The 17145-nt window shown below is 47.1% G+C and overlaps 1 protein-coding gene across 1 annotated transcript in view; it reads right to left on the bottom strand.

The window, feature by feature from the left end:
• The window catches only part of SURF4 (surfeit 4), a 34531-nt gene extending 17766 nt beyond the window's left edge, over positions 1-16765 (bottom strand). The window contains exon 1 of the mRNA XM_077468035.1: positions 16620-16765. Coding sequence (XP_077324161.1) covers positions 16620-16667 — 48 coding nt within the window. The 5' untranslated portion in view covers positions 16668-16765. The remainder of the gene's footprint in view (positions 1-16619) is intronic.
• Between the last annotated feature and the right edge of the window lie 380 nt (positions 16766-17145).

Below are 17145 nucleotides of genomic sequence, written 5' to 3' on the forward strand. Positions count from 1 at the left end.
AATCACATGACAAGTCGCATCCCACCGGAGGCAATGGCACGGCTCCAATCAGTGCAACACCCATTTTGTGGCGTCTCACCGATTTGCAAGTCGTTTCTGTAATACTTTTGCAGATTTCAGGTTCAACTTCAATAGACATCTGTGCATGAAGCCCCACAGATGTCTATCAATTAGCAACTGAAATCGCACCGACCTTGCTACTTCGAACTCGCGCTACTTCAAGTGAAGTCGCATCAATGTGAACCGGAAGTCTGCATAGGGCTTGTGCTGCATTTCTTGCAGCCTGTCTGCATGAAGGTGAAAGCCTTACTTTGGGAGTTATTTACTAAAAGGAAAATCCACTTTGCACTGCAAGTGCAGTCACTGTAGATCCGAGGGGGACATGCAAGGAAAATAAAAAAACAGCATTTTTAGCTTGCACAGTTGGATGATAAAAATCAGCAGAGCTTCCCCTCGTTTCAGATCTACCCCTTAGAATTACAGCAACTGCACTGCCAAGTGCACTTTCAGTGCAAAGTGGATTTGCCTCTCGTAAATAACCCCCTTCATGCCACTTCCAGATCTAAAGGATCGCAGGGCTGTGGCGGTTACTAGAATGACATGATTTTCTAAGTAAAGGCAGAAACTGATACTATAAACTCTTCAAAGAAAGTCTAGCGAGAGAGTACATCTCCAACCGGAAGACGGCTCGTTTTCTCCCCCTGACACAGTGGGAGATGTTACTGAAACACTGAAAAACAAAAACATAATGCAGCAAGCTTTTCAATAGCTCAAGGGCATTCAACACTTTTTTTTAAAAACAAACACACACACAACCATGCAAATGCATCCCCTATAAAATCCCACCTTTAAAAAGGAGAGGAATGTTGGGGGAACACAACACCCCCCCCCCCCGACTTTCAGAGAGCATGGAAAGGCAGCAAACCACTGGCTTTTTTTTTTTTTTAACCACTTCAGCCCTGGAAGATTTGGCTGCTCAAGGACCAAGCCATTTTTTGTGATACGGCACTGCGCCGCTTTAACAGACAATTGCGCGGTCGTGCAGCACTGTACCCCTCCCCCCCACACACACAAATAGAGCTCTCTTATGGTGACCGCTGCAGTTTTTATTTTTTAGCGCTATAAATAAACGACAATTTTGAAAAATACAATCTCTTACTTTTTACCATCATAAATATACCAATTTTTATTTATTTTTTTAAACAAATTTTCTCCTCAGTTTAGGCGGATATATGTATTCTTCTACATATTTTTGGGGAGAAAAAAAAAAAAAAATTCAATATTGACTGGTTTGTGCAAAAAAGTTACAGCATCTACAAAATAGGGGATAGATTTATGGCATTATTATTTTTTTTACTAGTAATGGCGGTGATCTGCGATTTTTAATCGGGACCGCAATATTGCAGCGAATTGGACACTTGACATTTTTGAGACAATTCAGAATTATACAGTGATCAGCGCTATGAAAATGCACAGATTACTGTATAAATGTCACTAGCAGAGTTAATACTAGGAGGTGATCAAGGGGTTAACCGTTTTCTCTAGGTGTGTTCTAAACTGTAGGGGGGAATGGGACTGACTAGGAGAGGAGAGAAATCGTTGTTCATACTTAGTATGAACACACACAAAAACTCTCTACTCTTCCCTGACAGAATTGGGATTTGTGTATTTACACACAGATCCCGGTTCTCGCTCCGTTACGAGTGACTGCGCCCGCCGGGCGCTCTCATAGGCTCTGGGCACGCACGCCTCCTACAGCATCTTAAAGTGGTTGTAAACCCTTACAAACCACTTTGACCTACAGGTAAGCCTAGCTTAAGGCTTACCTGTAGGTCCAAGAAATATCTCCTAAACCTATACGGTAGACAGCGGCGCGCAGGCGCACTGAGCCGGCTGCAGATCACTGCGATATGCCGCTTATGTCGGCTCCCGTGCGCATGCGCGGGAGTGACGTCGTCGCGGCTCCGGCAAAACACAGCGCCGGAGCAGCGAGACCCAGGAGTCACTCTGGGATACATGGCAGCGGTGAAGATGAAACCGGAGGACCGCTTCGGGGCTTCGTTCTCAGGTAAGTTATTCATAATGAGCTAGTATGCTATGCATACTAGCTCATTATGCCTTTGCCTTGCAGGTTGCTTTTTTTTTTTTTTTTTTTTTTTTAATAGCCTTTACTTCCTCTTTAGGCTGGGTTCACACCGGAGTGATGCAGGAACGCCGCGAATCCGCTGCGTTTTCCCGCTTCGCATGCCTCCCGCCGGCAGTTCACACTGCCCTATGCGGACTGCTAGGAGTGTCAGTGAAATGTTAATGACACCCCCAGATCAGTTCGCATATCGCAGTGCGATCTGCAAACTCGGACAGGAATCGGATTGCATGGTGTGAACACCCATGCGATGCGATTCTGCTGCGGACCAAAAAAAGGGTCCCGTGCGAGTTTGCGGCGGGTGCGATGCGAATTCAGCCATACTATCTGTATACTATCTGTATGGCTGAACTCGCATCGCACAGAGATCGCATGTGATTTGCACTGCAGTGTGAATCACATCCGGTTCTCGCTGCCGCAGCGGTGTGAACCCAGCCTTAAAGGGCCAATGTACAGTTACGGTGGCTCACCCCAGGGAAGCCAACCTGTTGCAGTACAACTGCGCCAGCTGGTTCAGAACTGGTTAAACATACAAGGCAATGTCATAATGTGCTAGTATACGATGCACATTATGTGAAACTTACCTTAGAACAAAGCACTTCCATCTTCACCCGGGTTTGCTGACTCCGGCTGTGTGAGTGGCCAGAGCTGCGATGACGTCACTCCCACGCGGGAGCCTCAGTTTACAGCACAGGACTCTGAAGGGCATGCCATTCCTTCAGAGCGCATGCACCAGTGATGTCACCAGCGGCACCTACAGTAAATCTTTCCTGAACAGTCATGTAACCCTTGCAGTGCGGGGGAGTCCTACTGGGTGACCACTCTGTAAGCTCCCCAGAGGCCAGCTTTAATTTCGCTTTTAAAATTTCCAAATAAAAGTTTTGCACACAGACATGGGTACCCGTTACCAGTGTTATGAGCAGGTGATGATCAGGATCGCTGCATTTGAATTAACACTTTCTAGGGAAGCGAACTCCAGTAAGCACTGCACTAGGCTGGAAACTAGGGCTGCAACTAACGATTATTTTCATCATCGATTAGTTGGCCAATTATTGTTTTGATTAATCGGTTAATAATCTTAAAAAAAAAAAAAAAAGTGTGGTGTCTAATTTAGTTAATATGTAAAGTTTTAAAAAAAGGCAATTTATTCTTAAATATCTCTATGCAGTGGTAAATATAAATAACCAACTATATGGTTAAGGAGCGAAATATCTAATCCACTCTGAGAATAACAGACAGAAGAGATATACTGTATATATTAGAGGGGATATATACTATTAGCGGAGATATACTGTATATACTATTGAAGATGTACTATATATACTATTATAGGCTATATACTGTATATACTATTAGGAGAGATATACTGTACTATTAGAAGAGATGTACTGTATATACTATTATAGGCTATATACTGTATATACTATTAACGGAGAGATATACTGTATATACTATTAACGGAGAGATATACTGTATATACTATTAGTGGAGATATACTGTATATACTATTAGAGGGTCAATCTGGTAAATATCATCAGACTCATTAACTTTAACCCTATTTTGTTACTGGCCGATTAATCGATTATGAAAATAGTAATCGATTAATTTCATAATCGATTAGTTGTTTCAGCCCTACTGGAAACGCTGCCGAACTACTACAAACTATATGTTTTAACTGAACACCAGCATGCACAAAGCCTGAGGAATGAAATACAATGGTTTCCTTTACCACCCAAAACTGAACTGAATTAGGAAATACTCAAGCAATAAAAATAAATATAAAAAAAAAGTAGGGCCTGAATGTGTACGGGTACGCCCCTAGTGATTCAAAAGAGAATTACAGCTCAAATTCTTGTTACAGCACAAACTATCATCTTCAAGGCCTCTCTGGGGTCATGGACGCAGCTATTTTCATCAGCAGTGTACGTTGTGCACTTGGTGTCTAATAGAAAGCACACACAGCATGCAGCAGACTAATACTTAGCACTCCAGAGGACATTGAGTAACTAACCGCTGCAGCCTGCAAGATAGAAAGGAGGGGTATACATTTTCAGCAAAAAAAAAAAACACACATCCACTAGAAAAAAATAAAATAAAAATTTGCATAATACAAAACATGTTCCAACATTTCTTTTAGAAGTCTGATCTACACAAGTTCTTTTCTTCAGAATTTTATAGCTAAGCTTATTTGATCTCCCTCCCCATAGACCTCCAACGCCAACCAAAAACTTTTTTCCCCACTTGTATGACCTGAGAGTAGCACAACTGACACCACTTGATGCAGTACCTGGGTAATATTGATGTTTATGGACCTCACGTCACATCAATGTCAGACCAAAGTAATGCAGCGACTACTTTGAAGTTGCACAGATATGAACGGTACTCACCGGAAGTCATGGGGTACGACTTTACAGTCGCAGGACAAGTCGCACAAGTGTAAGATGGGCCTAAAGATTTATTACTGACGTATTTGTGTTCCAAGAACAAACGTTACTTGGGGAGAAAGTGAAGGGGCACGAAAAACTAAAGGAGCGGTAGAGAAGGAATTTGCTCCAGTGACAGACACTACAATTGGGAGATTTCTAATCACTTCCTGTTGTGTCTCAGTACACAGAAGTTATATTTTCCCTGATTGGGACACCAATAAATACGGAGAATCACAAATAACTCTTATCTAATTATTATTATAATAATGCCCAAAACTCATTTCCTTGTTTTGAAGACAGCGAGGAAGAGTTAGAGCCTCCAATGGGAAGGTTTCCCCATCACATCCTTTTCTGGTGACAGAGGCAGAAAGTAAAAGGGAATTTCACTAACAGAAACAATAATTCCTTTTATTAAAGTTGTTATTGCTGTGTCTCAGATGGGGAAGATTTACACAACATCAAAATGCAATAAAGCTGTGAAAAGTACAGATTATCCTGAGCCAAATTGTAAAATGTCAGACATTGGGCAGGTCCCACTGAAGACACAACAGGAAGTTAGAACACATTTCTGCCATGTGTGGGATAGTTGTCACAAGAACTAGGGTGCCTATAGGATGGGTTCCCTCTGTCTGTTCTATACATGCGAGTTTCCTTCACATCTGCCACACACACACACACACACAATAGGAAGTGAGGGAAATTCCCTTTAAAGTGGTTGTAAACCCTTACAAACCACTTTGACCTACAGCAGGGATATGCAATTAGCGGACCTCCAGCTGTTGCAGAACTACAATTCCCATGAGGCATAGCGAGACTCTGACAGCCACAAGCATGACACCCAGAGGCAGAGGCATGATGGGACTTGTAGTTTTGCAACAGCTGGAGGTCCGCTAATTGCATATCCCTGCCCTACAGGTAAGCCTAGATTAAGGCTTACCTGTAGGTCCAAGAAATATCTCCTAAACCTACATGGTTTAGGAGATATTTGCCAAAACACAAGCACCGCTGTCTACGGCGCATGCGCAGGAGTGACGTCATCGCGGCTTCGTCAATTGACAGCGGCGGAGCAGCAAGACCCATCGAGAAGATGGAGACTCCGTACACAAGGGGACAGCGGTGACTTCGCTGGCTCCTGTGTCAGGTAAGTGACACATAATTGACTACTATGTGATGCGATGCGATGCGATGCATAGTAGTCCATTATGCTTTACCTTTACAGGGAATCAAAGAGGAAGTAAACTCATTAGGGTTTACTTCCTCTTTAAGCCGATTGTTGCTGAAACAGGGGGTTCCCAATGAAAGATTTACCCTCACATCTTGTTCTGGTGACAACTCAAAATATTGTTTTTTTCCCATCACTTCCAGTCCCAGGGACAGTGGGCATCTAGACAAAGATAATAGAACCCCCAGGGACAGCATATGAATGTTTCAACTCCGCCCCACCATCCAAAAGCCTTTAAATATTCTTTGTGCGTCTATATAATGTACTAACCCCTTTGTTATCTCTAAACAAAAAGTGAAACTTTTTTTTCCCCAACAAAGTACATTAAAAACTCAGATTGCAAGTAACGTGGTTTCTGAGTTTCACAATACAAGCTTTTTTTTTTTTTTTTTTTTTAAATCCAGACTAGGTTTGCAAGCGGTCTCGTGAGACTAGCAGGATTCAAGCCTCTGGGGCATGCATTACCACCACCACATTTTGGCCAGAGGTCCGGGGGCACCGGTGACGCTCGGAGACCTTCAGAAACAATGCGATCCCGAGTGTCTTAGAGTGGTCTACGAGCTTTTCCAAGTGTCGCCGGTGTCGTCCATCCGTACACACACACACACACACACACACACACACACACACACACACACACACACTAGCTGTGACAAACCAATTATCTGAGTTTCCAGTTCCATTGATTCCTATGGGGAAACTTGCTTTAGATTACAAGCATTCTTCTGGAATGGATTACGCTCGTAATGGAAGGTACTACTCTACAAAACATTCAACAATCAAACTGGTTTTTGCTTAAAAACCAGCAAGAACAGCTCTCCTCTACTCATTAGTGCCCTATAAAGACGCAGCGAGTCAGTTTCCAGGAAACCGCCATAGGGAACATCTGCTGACAGTCAGCAAAGTACAAAATAAATATTTAGTGATAAGGAAATTAACCCCTACAAAGCCGCTCTTTGCTGATTTTCTGATAGGATCTGCCTGTGAGAAATGGACACAATGCAGCAAATTTATTACAAACTGGATGGAAATCGTTCGCTGTATTGTCAGCTTAAAGGAGAAGTACGGCCAAAGCTTGGGAAAGATCGGGACCATATGGTCACCATCTACCCAGGAGCCTGGACTGGCATCCCAGCTCAGCAAGCTCCTGAGAGCCCAAGCCAGCCGCTACCACCCCCTCCACAGCCCAGTGCTCTAGTGAGTGCTGGATGGGGGTACTGGCTGGCAAAGCAGAACGGCGGGGAGACCTGAGCAATCCTCCTATGCATTTAAAGGTGAAAGAAAAAAAAAAAAAAAAATACATGGCAGTCACTGCCCCATTTTACTTACCCGAGCCCCTTCATCTCATCGGTGGGGACGCTCTGTCCCTCTCTCCACGGGATCCCAGCTCTTGATTGGATAGATTGATAACAGTGCAGCCATTGGCTCCCGTTAATCAAATCAAATGACGCAGGAGCCGGGGGCGTGGCCTAGTCTGGCATTTTGTGTCTATGAACGAAAATGCTGGACTCAGGAGCGCGCCCGCAACCCGCCTGGATGAAAAAGGCTGGTTATTTGTCAGAAAATCACACAAAAGGGTATGACTTTATGCAAACTGTGGCCAGTCTCATGACCGGCTTCTGTCGAATGGGTATTGCGGAAAACCAACATCCAATCAGCGCTGGCAGCGTGTTCTGACGGGTCGACAGTCCCTCTGTCAGAATACAATAGCACAGCAGGGGAGATTGCCATACTAACACAAGTGATGTTGGTGCAGCAATCTCCCCCCCCCCCCTTGTACATTCTACTTGAACAAAAAAAAAAACCCTTCTAGTGTGTACCCAGCTTAAGCATCAGAGGGGACGGGTGGATCGTACGTAGCAGGATTTCGTTTCAAACTAATTAAAAAACATAAAAAGAAAACTGGTCTGCTAAGGTTACGTGTAGTGGGTAATAAGTGGGATTGTCCTCTAGTACCGTATATAAAACTAAAAATATGGGTTCCCACAGACAGGTAACCCCCAGAAAAGTTCTCACTGACAAACAAAAAGCCACTGGTACATAACCATTTAGAAAATTTAATTCATAAATGATTCTAAAAGAATGCTGTTATATTAATTACTAAAATTCATATATGTGTGTACCACCAAGACACGTTAGACAAAGTATATGGATGGGCCACCATTAAAAACCTATAAAGGGATTCGAAGAACAATCTTCAGTCCCAACAGGGACTAACCTGGAGGGACATAGACACACAAAAAAACAGTGCTTACACTGAACATAAAACACACAAAACGTCTGGATGCCAGTGGGATCCGAAACTGGTCCCAAAAATACGCCAGGCGGCTGAATAACCAGCCTGCACTTGGCAATATGGGGCCAGGATCGAAACTGCCCCCCCCCCCGGTGGCTCGAGCCGAAAGAAAAAAAAAGGTATAGTCAGAAGCTGGCCAGAAGAGCAATCAATTCATGAATTACATTTTCTAAATAGTTATGTACCAGTGGCTTTTTGTTCCTCACTTTTCTCGGGGTTACCCGTCTGTGGGGACTCATACTTTTTGTTTATAATTAAAAAAAAAAAAAAAAACATGCAGATGTCTTCCAATAACCATCATGTCCAGTCCTGATGTCACCCGTTCACTGCATAACTGTTCCTGGTCACGACTCAGAATGGTGCGTTTTAAAAATTATCACAAGATTAGAAGAGTCAATTAATCGAAGAAAAAAAAAAAAAAAAAAAACACATACACACATTATATATATATATGCGCGATAAATATCACAAAACAATCATTTGCTGCATTTAGTAAATGGCACGTTTTTAATGAATTTATTTATTTTGAGATAAATTAACTCAAAAATGCATGCAGTAATTTATCTTAGTGTATTAAGTACAGGGGATCAGCATGACAACCAAGCAAACTGCATTTTTTTTAAAAAAAGGTGGTAATTTCTGGTCAAAAATAGTAGCAAAATATTTAAGCCATCCTTTAACTCAGTGGTCTCCAAACTGCGGCCCTTTGCTTGCCTTTATATAGAAATTATTTCCACTGATACTTATGGGGCATAATTCCCCCTACTGACACAAAAGGAGGGACACAATTCCTCCCAATGACCCCAATAATGGAGCACAAGTCCTCCCACTGACACCAACACTGGGGTATTGTTTTTTCCCCCCCACTGACAATGGGAACCTTTTCAGTGCGGCCCCCCTAAAAGTCCAAAGGACCGTAAACTGGCTCTTTGTTTAGAAAGTTTGGAGGCCCCTGCCTTAACTCAAGAGAGCATTCGTCTGCACTGTCAGGCTAAAGGTCTCCATACCTTCCACCCCTGGAGATAAAGCATAAAAGGATGCATTGCATACCCAACTCTGCATAAGTGAACTGACCCCTCTCCCTAGTAGTGGTGGAGGAAACTCGGTGACTCCAAACTCCTTCAAGGAAGACAAATGCAGCACAAAATCCAATCAACATACTAAGGGCTCGTTTACACTTGCTTCAAAACATGGCTTCTACCACACTTTTTTAAAGTGGTTGTAAACCCTCACAAACCCCTTTGACCTACAGGTAAGGCCTAGATTAAGGCTTATCTGTAGGTCCAAGAAATATCTCCTAAACCTACACGGTTTAGGAGATATTTACAAAAAGACAGTCACCGCTGTCTATGGCGCATGCGTGTAGACAGCGGCGTGCAGGCCACAGATCACTGCGATATGCCGCTCGTGTCGGCTCCCATGAGCGGGAGTGACGTCATCGCGGCTCCGGCGAATCACAGCACCGGAGCAGCGAGACCCGGAAGTCACTCCGGGATACATGGCAGCGGCCAAGATGAAGATGGAGGACTGCTTCGGGGGCTTCGTTTTGATGTAAGTTATTCATAATGAGCTAGTATGCTATGCATACTAGCTCATTCTGCCTTTGCCTTGCATTTTTTTTGCCTTTACTTCCTCTTTAAAGCTCTCTGAACACCAAAGGACCTGTCACTAAATAAAATGGTTAGCTTACAGTCCCATTTACACCTTGCCTTTGTTTAAAAAAAAAAAAAAAAAAAATATATATATATATATATATATATATATATATATATATATATATATATATATATATATATATATATATATATATATATATATATATATATATATATATAAATAATAATAATAATAATAAATACCCCAGGTCGCTTTAGTGGTGATTCAAAGCCTCCATAGAAGTCTAGGACAAAGCACGCTTGAAGCACCTAAAGCTTTTGAAAGGCTTTAATTAAGCTTTAGCTTTGTTTTGGAGAAACTGCTGGTATGTGATATACACACACACACGGCATCTGCCAAGCTTCATTAAAGCATGTTGAAGTGGTAGGCGCTTTCATTTGTGTTGAAGTCCAAGCAAGTGTGAATGAGCCCTTTAAGGGTGGAGAAAGTTAAACAAGAGTTGTGTACAATTGGAGGGAAAACTTTATTGAAAGCTTATAAATCCTCCTGAAAACTCTAGTTGCCTGGCTTTCTCTGACCGACGACATGCCTATCGAGTCAGAATCTGTGATCTACATATCAGCTCCCAGTGAGCAACAATGTATCAAACCCAAAGGATCAGGAATCACAGGAAGGATTGGTCGATTAAAAGGAGGAACAACCAAAGGAAGTATTGTGCAAAAGAAAGGATCCATCAATTAAACGAAAAAAATCGGCCGACTGATTAAAAAGGAACCTAGCCTTGATAATGAAATGATCAATGTCACTGTATAACAATAATAAAAAAAAAAAAAAAAAACACTACACAGCCAAAAAAAATGTAATTTTAGGACAGCAGCAATGATGGCCTGTGTACATTTTGCAGCAAGATCCGGTTCACACGTGTGTGGCTGCAATTTGCAATCCAGAACAAATTTGTTGACAGGTTTGAGTGTGAATTTTTACTAGAATTCCCACCTGACCTGGACCTAAAAATCGCACAGAACTCCTTTTAAAAATGGACCGCAGCCGTCCTGGACATGTGTGAACCCGCTCCATTGCAAGCCGGTCCGGTTCACATTTTGTGAATTGGATGTTTAAAATAAATCCAATTCACATACATCGGAGCGGAGCCTAGGAGTTTCGTACTCGATTATAAATAACAGCGATCTCTGACCTACTTTACAAAAGGCATTGAGAGTTTCAAATGCTTTATGGGCTTGGGACATGGTTGCCAGATAGTAGGACCGCTTACCCAGTCTTAATACTCATGTAGGGAGCCACTTATTGCAACTGTAAAGTAAAAATACCAACTGTACATTCTAGGTGTCCTAGCAACCTGAATGATCTCCAGCGCTGCACCACACCATCGTATACAGATTCTCCCAGCACTGTATGAAACAAAAGGCTCAATTCCCATCTATGCATGTTGCTTTTGAGCATTTCTGCAATGCTTTTTGCTTTGCGGTCTGTGTTTATGCAACCACATTTTTACATTGATTTTTTTGTATTTTTACATTAACTGTATATAGCTGGTTGCTAAGGAGCGGGTCCGGAAGCCAGACACCGCGTCCTTAGCAACAGATTAGTCATCAGCTGTCAGTGAAAGCAAAAATAAATGTATAAAAAAAAAAAAAAAAAAAAAAAAAAAAAAACACAAACAGCATGGGCCCCAGCCCCTCCAATCCATACCAGGCCCTTCAGTCTGCTATGGATTTGGAGGGGACAACCCTACACCATTAGTAAAAATAAAAAAATAAAAAGTTAATTAAAAGAAAAAAAAAAATGGCGTGGGTCCCCCAAGCCCCCCCCCCCCCCCCCCCCAAAATCCTTACCAGACCATTATCCAAGCATACAGCCGGGCAGGTCAGGAAAGGGATGAGTGAACCATACCAGACCGCATGCACTAAACATGGGAAGGGGGAGGCGCTCTGTGCCCTCCACCTCAAAGCACCTTGTCCCCATATTGATGCCTCCAGATCCCACCCCCCCCCCACGTGAATGGGTATCGGATGACGTCAGGGGCGGGATTTTAGGTGACATTGAATGGCCACGTCCCATGGCTACATAAGACTTGTCAGACAGCGGTGGACATCACAACAGAGGAAGACCGCATCAGGACAGCAGCGGACTTTTGTTTTTAGTGGGTGACCCGCAGCGAAGAAGAGGACGGCGGCGGGAGAAGACTGCTTCGGGGAGAAAACAGGGCTATTTTATTTTTATTTTTAAAATAAAAGACTTGTCAAAAAACAGCTTTTTTTTACATTTCACTTATTTTTTGGTGAATGGTATGCAGTCTGGTATGGTTCGGGGGGGGGGGGGGTTCCCTTACGCTACATGCTTGGATAAGGGTCTGGCATGGATTATGGGGGGCCCCCTCATGTCTTTAAATGTTGGCGTGGGGGTGTCCCCTCCAAATCCATACCAGACCAAAGGACATTATTGTGAATTTTTTTTAGCCGACAACTTTTTTTTTTATTACTACATTCTGCTGTGAGCAGGGAAGCCCACTAACAGCTGATGACTCACTTGTTGCTAGGGATCCGGTGGCTGGCTTTCCGACCCACTCCTTAGCAACCAGCTATATACAGTGAAGGTAAAAAAAAATAAAAAATTATGCGGGTCCATTGAAGTCTATTACATACAAAACCCCCCCCCTTTCCAAAAACGCAGAGACAAAAAAGCATCAAAAAACGCATTAGTGTGAATGCAGCCTGAAGAGAGGCACTCATCAGCTGCTATAGGGGTACCCATGTAGAGGGATTGGCCTATGTTGGTATCAATCCCAGCATCTCTGCCAGCAGCTCACACAGGAGCCATAGAACATACAGCAGGCACAGGCACGTTGGGGCAACTCCACCCCGAGAGAAAAACACTTTACATTTCATACCATCACCGAGAGTGGCATATACAATAGTGCCACACAACACTTGTTTCATAACCATTTATATGCGGATGATGCCCAAATGCAACTTTCCTCATTGGCTTACCTTTACAAAGGCTACCCCCCCCCCCCCCTTCAGTCCATCATAAATTCTGCTACCAGACTCCCCCACCTTACAAACCGTTCCACGTCTGCTACCCCTCTCTGCCAATCACCCAAAAAATTCAATTCAAAATACTAACCACCCACAACTCTGCCCCCAACTACATCATTGACATGCCAGTCCTCACAAAACCTCCCGTTTGCCTCCAGGACTTCTGAGCCTCTCATTCTCTCCCCTCCCCCCATATCGTATCACTTGACCCTCCCCCTCTTAGGGTTGTAACCTCTGCCAAGCAGGTCCCTCCGATTTCTCTTCTATTGTACTGGGTGTCTTTACTTTGGAAAGAACTGTGCAAATGGTTGGCGCTCTATAAATCCTGTATAATAATAATCACTCTTTATCCTCGCCCAGTCTTCATAGTGCTGTGCCACTGCGAAATGACTTTACCTTCCTTCTTAAAATTATCTAAACATTCTCATGTGTGCCTGTCCTATACCCTCACCCAGTAGTACTTATGTGTGCCCATCACCCCATACCCTCATCCAGCGGTACTCGTGTGCCCATCACCCCATACCCTCACCCAGCAGTACTCGTGTGCCAACCACCCTATACCCTCACCCAGCGATACTCATGTGTCAACCACCCTATACCCTCGCCAAGTCAGTTTCATGTGTGCCCACCACCTTATGCCCTGCCCCAGTCATACTCCTGTATGCCCACCACCCTTTACCCTCACCCAGCCAGTTTCATGTGTCTGTCCTATACCCTCACCCAGCCATTCTCATGTGTGCCCAGTTGCCCACCACCCTTTGCCCTCACCCATCCATTTTCACGTGTGCCCACCCCCTTCTACTCCCCCCCTCAGTCTCACGTGTGCCCACCCCCTTCTACTCCCCCCCTCAGTCTCACGTGTGCCCACCCCCTTCTACTCCCCCCCTCAGTCTCACGTGTGCCCACCCCCTTCTACTCCCCCCTCAGTCTCACGTGTGCCCACCCCCTTCTACTCCCCCCCTCAGTCTCACGTGTGCCCACCCCCTTCTACTCCCCCCCTCAGTCTCACGTGTGCCCACCCCCTTCTACTCCCCCCCTCAGTCTCACGTGTGCCCACCCCCTTCTTCTCCCCACCTCAGTCTCACGTGTGCCCACCCCCTTCTACTCCCCCCCTCAGTCTCACGTGTGCCCACCCCCTTCTACTCCCCCCCTCAGTCTCACGTGTGCCCACCCCCCTTCTACTCCCCCCCTCAGTCTCACGTGTGCCCACCCCCCTTCTACTCCCCCCTCAGTCTCACGTGTGCCCACCCCCTTATGCTCCCCCCTCAGTCTCACGTGTGCCCACCCCCTTATGCTCCCCCCTCAGTCTCACGTGTGCCCACCCCCTTATGCTCCCCCCTCAGTCTCACGTGTGCCCACCCCCTTATGCTCCCCCCTCAGTCTCACGTGTGCCCACCCCCTTATACTCCCCCCTCAGTCTCACGTGTGCCCACCCCCTTATACTCCCCCCTCAGTCTCACGTGTGCCCACCCCCTTATACTCCCCCTCAGTCTCACGTGTGCCCACCCCCTTATACTCTCCCCTCAGTCTCACGTGTGCCCACCCCCTTATACTCTCCCCTCAGTCTCACGTGTGCCCACCCCCTTATACTCTCCCCTCAGTCTCACGTGTGCCCACCCCCTTATACTCTCCCCTCAGTCTCACGTGTGCCCACCACCCTATACAGTCACCCAGCCAGTCTCATGTGTGCATGTCCTTCTATGACCTCATCCCGCCGTTTTCATGTGTCCATAACCCTATAACCTCACCCCACTGTTCTCAAGTGTGCCCACCACCCTTTAACCACACCAAGCCATTCTCAAGTGTGCCTGTCACCCTATAGCCTCACCCTGCCTTTGCCGGGTGTACCCATTTCTCCAGAACATTACTTGGACTTTCCCTCCAAGTGTCCTCAATACTACTCAGCTCTTCTCCTTCATTAGTCCATCACTACAGATTGGCATTACGAGGCACCATAGTGCCAGGGTAAAGACCAGCACCAAATAGTCCCTGAACAACGGTTGTTGCCACCATGCTGGGACCCATACTGCCAACACACACCCCATAGACAGGACAGCAGAGGGCCTGGCCCAGGACAGTTACATTATCAGGGGGCTGATGGCACAGAACACCGAGGGCCCCACGCCGGCACCTGGGCACGAGGGCCCCACGCCGGCACCTGGGCACGAGGGCCCCACGCCGGCACCTGGGCACGAGGGCCCCACGCCGGCACCTGGGCACGAGGGCGGTCATTGTGGTAATCTCTTTTCTGTGATATGTCAATCAGTGGGACTTTGTGTACCGCAGATCTGTCGGATTGGTGGAGAACTGGGGATGCCACGAACCCAGCCAATCACGTCTCGACACAAAGATCTGGCATCTGCACACACATGTTCATTCCAATTTATATTTCACCAACAGGGATGTCTTGGAGGTGGGGGGCCACAGAGAGGCCTGGTCCCTGGAATTCAAGAGGACCCCCTTTACTGTCTTAGTGTACAGATGATAGGAGGGCCCAGGGAATGTAGTGGGGCCCCCCCGGTGTACAGATGATAGGAGGGCCCCCGGAATGTAGTGGGGCCCCCAGTGTACAGATGACAGTGGGGCCCAGGGAATGTAGTGGGGACCCCGGTGTACAGATGACAGTGGGGCCCAGGGAATGTAGTGGGGACCCCGGTGTACAGATGACAGTGGGGCCCCCAGTGTACAGAGGACAGGAGGGCCCAGGGAATGTAGTGGGGCCCCCGGTGTACAGATGATGAGTGCCCCCGGAATGTAGTGGGGCCCCCCCGGTGTACAGATGATAGGAGGGCCCAGGGAATGTAGTGGGGCCCCCAGTGTACAGATGATGAGGGCCCAGGGAATGTAGTGGGCCCCCCCCGGTGTACAGATGATAGGAGGGCCCAGGGAATGTAGTGGGGCCCCCCAGTGTACAGATGATAGGAGGGCCCAGGGAATGTAGTGGGGCCCCCCGGTGTACAGATGATAGGAGGGCCCCCAGAATGTAGTGGGGCCCCCCCGGTGTACAGAGGACAGGAGGGCCCCCGGAATGTAGTGGGCCCCCGGTGTACAGATGATAGGAGGGCCCCCGAAATGTAGTGGGGCCCCCGGTGTACAGATGATAGGAGGGCCCCCGAAATGTAGTGGGGCCCCCGGTGTACAGAGGACAGGAGGGCCCAGGGAATGTAGTGGGGCCCCCCGGTGTACAGATGATAGGAGGGCCCCTGGAATGTAGTGGGGCCCCCGGTGTACAGATGATAGGAGGGCCCCTGGAATGTAGTGGGCCCCCGTGTACAGATGATAGGAGGGCCCCCAGAATGTAGTGGGGCCCCCGGTGTACAGATGATAGGAGGGCCCCCAGAATGTAGTGGGGCCCCCCCCCCGGTGTACAGAGGACAGGAGGGCCCCCGGAATGTAGTGGGGCTCCCGGTGTACAGAGGACATGTGAGAGGCCCCCCGGTGTACAGATGATAGGAGGGCCCCCAGAATGTAGTGGGGCCCCCCCCCCAGTGTACAGAGGACAGGAGGGCCCCCGGAATGTAGTGGGGCCCCCGGTGTACAGAGGACATGTGAGAGGCCCCCCGGTGTACAGATGATAGGAGGGCCCCCAGAATGTAGTGGGGCCCCCCCCCAGTGTACAGAGGACAGGAGGGCCCCCGGAATGTAGTGGGGCCCCCGGTGTACAGAGGACATGTGAGAGGCCCCCCGGTGTACAGATATAAATACACGGCATGTGGATGCAATGGGGCCCGGGGCCACAGTGCTGGAGATGGAGCACACCCTATCAATGCCCCGGGGATGTGGCGGGTGTGGGGCGGAGCCGGGGACACGTGCACCGTGTAGGGAGATCCCCGGGGGGTCCCGGGTCCTTCTGTCTCACCTGGTCGGCGAAGTCCTCGGCGGCGCCCATCATGTCGTTCTGTCCCATGGTGAGAGATGAGTGGCGGCACAGCCCCGCCCCCTCCGCACAGCGACCCGCTCCACCGCCTGCCACGTATCAGACCCACCGAGGGCGGGACCTGGGAGGAGCGGGGGCGGAGTAGCATGGATAATGGGCGGGGCCGGGAATATGAGATCCTCTACTCGTGAGATAGTACGAGAATAGGAGAGGAGGGGCGTACACTGAGGGGAGGGGCTTTCTTCTGAAAGGAGGGACTATATACTGAGGGGGAGGAGTACTTACTTTGCATAGGATACAAAGTGTTATTTATACCCTGTATATACCTTGTATAGGACAGAGGAGAGTATACAGGGGCTATTGGATGAGGGACAGGGGGTATTGGATGGGGTACTGAATAAGATACAGGGGGTACTGGGTGGTACAGGGGGTACTGGATAAGTACAGGGGGTACTGGGTGGTACAGGGGGTACTGGATGAATACAGGGGGTACTGGATGAATACAGGG

This window comes from Lithobates pipiens, unplaced genomic scaffold, assembly GCF_037356315.1.
Source record: "Lithobates pipiens isolate NorthernLeopardFrog02 unplaced genomic scaffold, aLitPip1_a1.2 Scaffold_11, whole genome shotgun sequence".
Lineage (NCBI taxonomy): Eukaryota > Metazoa > Chordata > Amphibia > Anura > Ranidae > Lithobates > Lithobates pipiens.